The sequence below is a fragment of the Sipha flava genome, unplaced genomic scaffold (assembly GCF_003268045.1).
Source record: "Sipha flava isolate LNK unplaced genomic scaffold, YSA_version1 285_pilon_pilon, whole genome shotgun sequence".
In the NCBI taxonomy this organism is placed as follows: domain Eukaryota; kingdom Metazoa; phylum Arthropoda; class Insecta; order Hemiptera; family Aphididae; genus Sipha; species Sipha flava.
Window position 1 is genome coordinate 535,832 of NW_020272952.1, and position 11,161 is coordinate 546,992.

Genomic DNA, 11,161 nt, shown 5'->3' on the forward strand with positions numbered 1-11,161 from the left:
CGTTGCTGCTATTCCAGTCCAAGTAACCGGAATTATATCGTAACCCATTTCTATACAATTGTTAATGAGGCATATATAGACGAATGTTTTCTCTGTACCACCAGGTCCATCAATAAAATATGCGTTAGGAACTCTTATATTTTCAAGACTCACATATTTCATAATAGTGCGTTTAATATCACGTTGTTTTGATTTGCGCTATCAATTAAATCATGTTGAATAGATAATGTTAATTTATCAATACGGCAAACTTTATACTTCTAATAACTATTAAAATAATTATTTTTTTGGACTTTTCTCTTTTGATGGCTCATTTACACACCGAGTAATTTCGATAGGAAAAAAAAATAAAAATCTGTCCAATAGAACTTCAGATATAACTGTCATAAGAAATCGCCTCACATTTTTATAATACATATAAAGATTATTTTATTTTATTTTATTTTACGCTCATGCTATGTTAAAAACAATTCGACTGCGGATGTACTGTAACGATGCGTTTCATCTTAAGTACGCAATGTATGTAAATCGTGACTACATATTATTTTTTTACGATTAGATTGATCTTTTGGTTCTCTTCAACTCGTTTGGATGAAAAACATCAACCATAATTCTATAAAATAGTATTAAAATAATACTTGTACATTCATTTAGCCGTTTAAAATATATACCATTATCTGACCATATTACACCACTTACGATTCTGTTAAAAAACAAATTATCAAATTTTAAGCAGTGCTAAGAAAATATTGTATATTTTATAAAAGTAAACACTAATAACAAAAATGTCTATGTAAGATATTTGTTTGTAATAATCTATGAGCTCGAGAAGTTGCAGTATGTATAAGTACATTCGACTCGTACCTGTGAGTTATTTTATATAATATTTACAGCACTGTTAAAATGTATACTTTTATACTGGTTCAACAAGTAATAATTTTTCAAGATGTCTATTTCGATCTGAACGTTTTATTTTATCATTTATTTTATCCATCGAGTATAATATAATGAATTTTCATTTCCATATAAGTAACAGAAGGTGTATAGACACAAACTTCCAGTGAAAATGATCAAATCCGAACAGAATATTTGAAAAAATTAGAAAACAATAATTGTTAAATAAAATCGTAACCCTCACAATCGTATCTTGTCGATCTGTATACGATAATATCATCTTGCAAAGAGGTAAACATGGTCAATTCGAGAACACATCTCCTGCTGTATTATTCTGTTTCTGCAACAGACTTACGAATCCGTTACTCGTACATGTTAATCGCAATGACGTATTATTATTTTTTTTCTACACTAACGGAGATAATACACGACGACACGTGTATTTTTCATTTGGATTATCTTGCGTGAATTTCGATGAATCGATTCGTCCATCTTGGAAATGGTTGTCGGGATTATTTTTCACACGGTACTCCGTAAAGTTCACGACCATACTATTATTGTTATTATAATATTTTTTTTCCCCCCTTTACGGTTATACCTTCTATTCGGACTATTAATGATTATACCGCCAACGCATATTATGCACGCATCATTAGTCGACAGCAACGTGTGTACGCAAAAAATACTTGTAGTTGACTTGGTGTATGACGCTGTAGTTTGATTATACACTTATATACATATAAACAGGGCAAGGATTTGTATGCAATAAAAAAATATAAAATATGTACTTTATTTACCAAAATATGTAAAAATATGCGTTTAAATTTTTATAAGATAAACACAAAAATATAGTTACAAAAAAAAATATTTATTTATTGAAATTCATCAGTGGTTAACTGTTTATCTTAATGTAATATAACTGAGAAATAAAATAAAATATTTATTATATAAATTACCTATACTTTGATCAGCAAGGCTAGAATTAAATAATAAATATAAATATTAAATTATAAATATTAATTACGAAATATACTATAAAATATTGTTTTTTCGCATTATTATTACAACCGAAATACGCAATAATATACATTTTATTCAAAATATGTAAAAACATGCGAAATAAAAACATCACCATTTATCTCATCATATGGTGATTCGTAGACATTACAGACAAAATCAATAATCAGAAGTCACAAAAAAAAACCATGCTGTTAAATACAAATCCTAGTCCTGCATGAATATAGTTTTCAATAAAAATTTTAAGCATACAGGATAATATACGTTTTTCCTATAGGTACGTGTTGATGTATTCGAGAAAAATATGTTTAGAAGTATTGCACGGCCCAGACTATAAGTACGTTAGAACTCTATCTGTTTATTACTTAAACGCATCGCAGTATAATATTTTCCACGTGCACGACGGTAAAACGTAATAAATCGATTTGAAAAAAAAAATAAATACTAGTGCAGGTCATGTACTCCAATATTTGACCGAGTTATATTTCTTTGTAGTGTATACACTACAAGACGGTAGGAACGTCGCGGTGAATGATGATGTTTGTTGGATAATGTTGCAGCAGTTCAATGTGACGACTTCAAACAAAAATGAACGGGGGGGGGGGGGGGGAGAAATTAAACCGAATCGAATAATATTTGCCGAACGTCTCTCTATTGATCTTGATCGGTGTTGGCGGCACCGGTGGATGAATCGTCGGAATAACGTCAAACCGTCTAGACAATCACGCGCGGACACGTATATAGTGTATCGTGTACCCATACCCGTCTGAGTATTGTGCCACAAATACAATATAATATGTGTTGCGTCCCGGTGTGTCGGACGATTCGATAAACAATATATATATATATATATATATATATATATATACGTATTACAGTACAAAAGAAAGAGACCCAAAATGTGACATGGATCGCGTCCGGGAAATAGAAAAACGTAATAATATTTTTACGACGATCGACGAGATCGATTTGACGCCATCGACACCGTGGCCGTTGTCGTCGTAATCGTCTTGATATCGCAGTTATCTGTTATTATTTCGTGTACCTAATCAATTTTCAGTTTTCATTATATAGATAACGGTTTCGGAACACTAGTTCAACGTTATAATTTCAAAACTTAACGGCATATCTCATCACGAGTACTTGACGCGGTGATACGGGTTTCGAAAGATCTCGAACGAACAGCATATTTTTCACTTACATACGATCGATAAAATATCGTAATGCTTACCGACTAAAATTATGTCATTGTATTCACTGAATAACATATTTTCCCCAAAGGAGTTTACCTAATCGAACGACATTTTTCAACACGTAGTTCATCGGAACATGTTTTGTTGATAGTAAGAATTACCGTACACTTTTGGTAAACCTATTTTTGTGTATATCTACGTAGAGTAGCGTATATTCAATCTTGTTTTGGGAGGGGGGAGGAAGTTAACAAAAATAATCGTTATCTTTTTTTTTTCGTTACGCAGTTAAATAAGATAAATAACTGCTATAAATAGATATTATTTTATACTACTTTTTTACCAATTTACAGTTTACTTTTACATTACAGTAAATTAATAGCTATTGGAGTATAAAAACAGCATAGTTAACAAAACTTTTTAAACACCTATCAATATAATTATTTAATTATCATAACATTTGTATAGTTGTATATTTTAAGTTCAAAGCGTAATAATGAAACTACGAATATATTGCACGTCATCAATAATAAAACAATTTTTTATTTTGACCCTGGGGGGCTTGAACCCCCCCCCCCCCTATGTACGCCACTGCCTAAGTATAACAGTTTTCTACTTTTCTAACAAATCGGTAATATTATTATGTTTGTATTTAGTTGAATGAACTAAGAACGATTATCAATATATAATGTATATCATTTTATAGCTCTCTTTATTCACGTGTTTAGTTAAGGGTTTTTTTTTTTATATAGAATTATATTGATAAATAATAAATGTATGAAGATTTTTATTAAGCCTATGCTAGCGTTACACTATTAACGGAATAAAGAATCTATATTGATTTTAAAGTATACAATAGTTTGTAGACTTGATGAGTGTGATTTGATATCTCAAATCACTTTTTCAAGCACTAAAAATAATCCATACATATTTCATGAAAGTAGTGGTATAATCATAGAGGAGCAGTGGTAAGGCTGTATTTAAGGGGTGATTCGGAAGGGGAGGCAATGTCCACCCTTGAAATATTTAAGGGGGTGATAATATGTTTACGGTCATTCTAAATACAACCAAATAGATGTTTTTGTATTCTCAACGGAAAATTATTTTTGAGAAAAAAAAATTATAAAAAAATTAATGTTATATTTTATATTTGGATTTGATATTAATTGCAAATATTGTGTAATAGTGTAATGAAATAGGGAAAATTAATTGCGAGCGGTTTTGTGTTGAATAGCTGGAGATACTTATATTCGGTTTTAGACTTCAGGGAAAAAAGGCGGCAAAATGTTGCTGTTCCTGGGCGGAGAAATTTTAATACGGCCCTGGGCAGTAGGCCATGTTCCCTACAACATTTCAACGTATTTACTTATTTTTTTTTTATAGTTATACGTTTGAACATTTTTTTGCAGGTTAGTGCTCTTAATTTTTATCAATTTGTATGATTGTAACTTTTTTTCTTAGTCAGTTTTTACATTACTATGTATGTATTAATGTATCAGGTACGAACAAGGTTAGGTAAGAAAGATATTATACGGTTAGGAATATAAATCTGAAAAAATCCCAGAAGAAGAAGTTATTATTTTTTTCTTCAAAATCTTAACGGTATCTTTTATTATTAGATTGATAAAATTAATAAATTGTTAATTTTTAATTGTTGAGTAATTTTTTTAAAATTGTTTAACTTTGCCTCCATTTGTTTCTATTTTAAAATCCTGGCTACGCCACTGCATAAAATAAATACGATATTTATTGAATATTGTTGTAATATTAGTTCAAAAACAAACATGGGTTTTACTATTTATATATTAAAAAATAATTCCTAATTCCTTATTTTTCCTACTATTAGAAATATAAAAAATTACAAGAAATTACAAAAAATGTATAATAAAACTTTTATAATTTTTTTAATTGAGTAAATTTAATTCTTTCATATTTTCATCAGAATTAATTTTCAAATTCAAAAATGTATCATTATTCATTACTTTCGAACATTTTAAATAATAGAATGTTAAACAGGAATGAGATAACTAGTTGAAGCATATCCGTTTGCGACTATACATTTCTTATAAAATAATATTTTTATTCTATCGGGTTTTATTTATTATATTTATTATTATATTAATGTAATATATTAAGTTTTATGAAAAAAAACATTCTTAAATCCAATCACTTTTGTAGCTATACAAAAAAAAATAAAAAAAATACATACTTATTTTAACCGTTTCGGTGGGTGGAGAATCAATAAAAAAGAACGATTTCATTGTTCGAAATAGATCTCACAAAAATAATCAACTTACGTGAATACAACTCAAACTGGCCGTTTTTGTCCATCCAATTATAAATGTTTTTTTCTATAACTAGAATTCCTCACGTACGATTGACGATCGTGTGACGATTTTTTTGCCCTCCACACAATTTCTGTACGTACACTGATATCCCCAATTGACGGTCACGATTCCACTGCAAAGATTAATAAATCGAAAAACACATTGTCGATCAACGTGCACACTTACAGTTATAGAATAAAAAAAATTAACCGTAAAGACGGGCATTTTCTAGTTGCCAGAATTCTTGACGATGCATATTTGAAGACGCTCGAAAATTACTAACAAGTCCTAGTACAGAAATAGTTTATAAAAAGCAACTGTATAGTTATAAGTATATTAAATAAGAATAAAATGTTTACATGAAGGTTATTGCATACTACACGTATCTAATTTTGACAATTTTACCGTTAATTAGTTGAAAAAATTAATAAAAAGTTAAATGCACGTGCATTACATTATGAATCGATAAATGTTTAAGGAATATTTATACCAAGGGACATAATACGAGTATATGTATATACATGCATATATGAGTGTTTCATTATATTTGCTGTAACGTCACTAACAACTGCGATTAAACTCAAAATATAATTTCCTTAATGTAAATATTACTATAGTTTACTCAGTTGTTTCTCGTTTTATAACCGTTTATTAGATTGATTTTCAAGTTTGAGTAAATCTAAAAAATATATTACAGTAATATATTGACAAGAAAATGTACATAATAATAATTTAACACATAAAAACAAATAAACGTTATAAAATTAGCATTCACTGCGTCTCATAAATACGTATACTAATGTAAGATGTTCATAAATTTTACAGATCGACTTTGAAATAAATATTTAATAATTCGGCATTTATTCATTTCTGTCCACTATAGTATTGAACTTCATTTAAGTTATACGCAGTAAAAAAAATTTTGTAGAAATTTGCAATTCGAATACAATGTATAATTACACATCACTGGGGGGCTTCGTTGTATACGACATAAATTACATAGTCTTTACTACGTTTACACCGACCACCTCGGCGTAACACACATCGAACTTGCGTCTATATAAACCGATTGATTCATCTTCTATCCGCCATTCATATGTCCTACGAAGTATTCCACAAAGATAAATAATACTAATTGTACAATAATGTCCGAGTTTCCGAACGGAACAAAATCACAGTATGAAACGCATTGAAGTTGGCCCACATTTTTCAACAGCAACACGGCAGTGTTTCAGTACGTGTTAAGAAAAATTTATAAAAATAATTTAAAGTATTTTTTCCGGTTTTGGTCTGTTAAATAAAATAATTATACAAATAATAATTACGGAATCAAATACGAAATATAGTAGTAATATTTTTTAATATTTTAATAACCATAATAATATGTGATGTACAGATGCATAAGAAAGCAATAGCAGTCCAACACCATCATGATAACAATAGTTAAGGTACAAAAAACGAAGGTTGAAAGCTTATCTTTGAATAAAAAAAAATATTAATATATTATATTATAAGTATAATGAAAGTTCAACATGGAGAGAAACTATACTTGGCATGGATTATAATGACGGTGGTGTCCGTTGAAAAATAGTTAATCGTTCATCAGTTTAATCTTATTTAAAAATCATTTTTATGTACATATATAATGTGAATTTGTCTTATATATCTTACATCGTATACGAAAACCACGACGGGGTATCTGAATGCGAAAGTCATTGACATGGTTTAAGACTATGTATTGGAAGTAATGAAATAAAAGGATGCGATAAAAATAAAACGGACGAGAGGAGAGAAATCAATGTAATTTCGCACATCCTGTGTATTACGATTATATTTGTACATAAATATTTATGTACTATTGAATATTATTGATGTCATGCAAGATTTTTGTTATTATCATTCGTTGGCGGATAAATGAATATATTATAACGGAGCAGATACTCGAGACTTGATCCGTTAAAAAGTACATGTATACATTTATACACATATCTAATAATGAGTATGCATACGTAACACATGTATTACAGTTTGAAATTATACTATTTATTTTATTATTTTATTCAAAACTGTACAAGTTAAGACGTATTTATAAATCATTACCTATAAAGTGTAATACACACATACACAGGTTCGTCTACACGATTGATTGTGTTTAAATTAAAATGTAAGCGCGTGCAGTAAATGGCCACGGTCGAAAATAAGTAAAATCAAATTTATACGAAGTCACCGACACATAATAGTGTTTTAGAGTGCGTTTGAATCGAAAAGCGTCAAACGTGCGCGTGTTATAACTACCGAAATAGTAATGCACGAATCTCTGCAAATATGGTTGTACGTAAAAATCATACAATTTTATCCGGCGGGAATTGTGTGTACCGGTTTACCGATGCGATTCAAACCCCCCTGTACGTTTGCGTTTCCGACAGAAAATAATATTATAATTTCGTCGAGCACGCGCAGCAATTGAACCGATCCTCTGACCGATTCCTGATTATACGGTCATCGCACACTTGGCATGAAAAAAAAAAAGCAATCCTATAACCGGGTGATTTCCATATGAAGTCGTGATAATATAACGTTATTGTTAGGCTACCGATCGTAATATCTTATCGCTGCGGCTGCGGGTTAGGTTTACTGGTGCGAACTGGTCCACCGGATCGCAGCGGCGGGCGAACGCAGACCGACTTCGCAGTCGCGTTTCTGACGCGGTGCAGACGAGTCGTTTGCAGAGAGCTATCGTAGCGCGTCGAAACAATAATTTCGATATTCGTGAAGCAGCCGAGATCCCGCGAACTGGACCAGACTGGTACGCACAGGTTTTCGCGCAACCGTACCGCAGCACATGATCAATCACCCCAAGCCGACGTCCGGTCCGTTCGTGTTGAATTTGATATTTTTGATTTTTGATCCCCGACCTGTACATCATCAGCATACGGCTGCGAGCAGAAAACGTACACGTCGCAATCAAACATTGGAATCATGTACTCGCATCGACGGTGGTGTGCCGCGGTCCCGGTACTCTCGGCGCTCGTGATGATGGCACACGCCGCCACGATCAAGTTCGACCAGAGCCAGACGGGCGACTACAACTTGCAGATACACCTGAAGAACATCGAACTGTACGCGGTGTTCGACGATTCCGGCGGTAACGACGACGAAGTGAGTACACAACGTCAACGTATTTGACTCGAACGCATGGCAGCGCACGATCCTGTTTGTCTTATCGGTTTTTGTTGTGAGTGTATACCTATAACCTATAGGTACTGTTTTCAGTCGTTTTTGACCGTCTTAGCCGTACCGATTACGCGGTATATTATTTCCTAGTTCGCCGATAGTATCGTGTCCGATTTTTACCGTCCGGTTCCGATAACGTCGTAAAATACTTTTCGTGTTCCGAAAATAATAGCTCTGCAATAAGAAAAAACACGCGACTATAGTCGGTACAACCATGATTCGATAAGTCATAACAGTAATGAATTATCGAACCGGTATGGGTACTAAGAATTTACACTAACAATTAAAAAGAGCACACCTTAAGCGTATTCTGAAAGCGTTTAGGAAAGTATCGATTTCGCATACTATTTATAATAGATTGTGTATTTTTCTACGTGGGATCTCGTTCCGTTGTTATTCATGCGTTTGATTTTTAACTTTAATGTGTCTGCAGATTTGTATCATTGTACTTTTATTCGTGTTCACCTTTGAACTTTAAAATATTCTTGTACCAGTGGCGTACTTGTGAGGGGGGCATTTGCCCCCCCCCAAAAAAAATTTTTCGATGCCGTAATGCAAATTAATTGTTCAGCTTAAATAATGTAATTTATAAATATTTTTAATTTTCACTGATTATAATCGTGTTTGATAACAAGTTTTTGGTATCACTTATCAATGTAATATAAAATATCAATATTCGACCGAATTGGGATTAGGAGTGATGGTCACATATAGTAACTATTTTATAATGTAGTTATCATTGATATCAAGTAATCAACATGAGTTTTAAGTATTTAGTAATAATTTATAATAAAGTTTCAGGTTATATTACAACCATAAAAAATCGTGCAATTAATTTATGCCCCCCCCCCCCAAAAAAAATGTTTCAAGGGTACGCCACTGCCTTGCACCCGCTTAAACGACATATTTATCTTAAACTTGTATTTTTTTTCATTGTAAAAAAACTATGCGGAAACGCAATTATAAACTTAAAATGTTTACTTAAACGGTATACGTACCGTATCTTCCACGCATATGCATACATTTTGAATACGCGTACCGGTATACCGTTTATTTTGCAAATTATTACGTTTCGTCAATTCAAAATACGCAGTATTTTATGATATTCTAATATCTTGTTTGAGTACAAATACTTCTCGGTTAAGCACACTCCTACCTAATAAATACGTATAAACGACTTAGTACCAACTTAATACTTGTACATCATGTGTTGATCATGTTTGTATGTACATGAATACCGTTTTAATCGACCGCTCTGAAGACTTTAACGCCTGCAATTTATAGACAGTTGAAGTCTTAATAAAATAATATTCAGTGACAAGTATCATGAGAACGTTACACACACACACATATATATATACATAAAAACATATGAATAATGAATATAATAATAATTAAATATCGTCAATAATACAAGTGTACCATAATACATAAATATATGATACACATACAACCAGGGATGAGACCTTAATGATTTTAATGGTTCCGGTCCCGGTTCGGGTCTTTAAAATATTTTTTTAGGTGTTAAGGTTAAACTTCGGGATTTCATAAAGTTCAAAATTTAGCTTCCAATTAGAACCGGTTTCTAACCTTTATTTTCGTGTCTTTTTTTCAAACAAAAAATGTTAATACATGTATACAGTACATGTTAAATTAATTTAGGTAGCTACTGTTAAAGATTATACTTCATACGAAGGGCATAACTCACTGTCTATATTTTTTCGTGAGAGTATAGCTTAAAATTCTAATGAAGAACTCAAATTAGGTACTTAGATAAGTCTTTTTTCCAAAAAAAAAATTACAGATTAAATTATAGATCGATATATAATGAAGTAACTAATATAATATATATATATATATATATATATATATTATAATGTTTAGTAATTTTAACTAAATTAACTTAATAGTTTAACTAATATCATATTTAAATTATTTATATTTATCAATAAAGATTTTTATATTATACAACACCAAATCAATCACGTGTGGTGTATTCTGTGTAGTAATTTGTATACATTAAAATAAAAAACCAATCATAATTTTTGTAAAAGTAAAAATAACTTTTAAATTTATTCATACAAATTATTTTCCATTATCGACGTTATCATGTAACATACATTATATACATGCATTATTACACTATTAGTAATAATAATAATATACATCGGTTTTTACTTTCGTGTAATTCATATTATCGTTGTCCATTGTTGACCATCGTTGTCGGCTGTTACGGTCCCCGACATATGGACGATGCGACCAAAAATAACATTACATACTTACTACGTTATAATATTATATAAAATATAATATTTGTTTTTAAACAATATATTTTTAGTTTAAATGTTTAAAAGTTACTATTTAATTTCTAATACAGTGATTTATTTGTACTTAACTAATTGAAAACTGAAAAAACCCTAAAAAAGCGGTATTTTTAATTTTTTTTATAAAGGTTTCGTTTTTGGTTAGGGTCTTTTAAAAATGTAAAGTACAGGTTAC

General features: G+C 30.8%; 1 protein-coding gene across 1 annotated transcript in view; it reads left to right on the top strand.

Moving 5' to 3' along the window:
* Positions 1-8,092: 8,092 nt before the first annotated feature.
* The window catches only part of LOC112685643 (mucin-7-like), a gene marked incomplete in the record, with an annotated part of 10,307 nt that continues 7,238 nt past the window's right edge, over positions 8,093-11,161 (top strand). Inside the window, 1 exon segment of the mRNA XM_025557579.1 lies at positions 8,093-8,587. Coding sequence (XP_025413364.1) covers positions 8,408-8,587 — 180 coding nt within the window.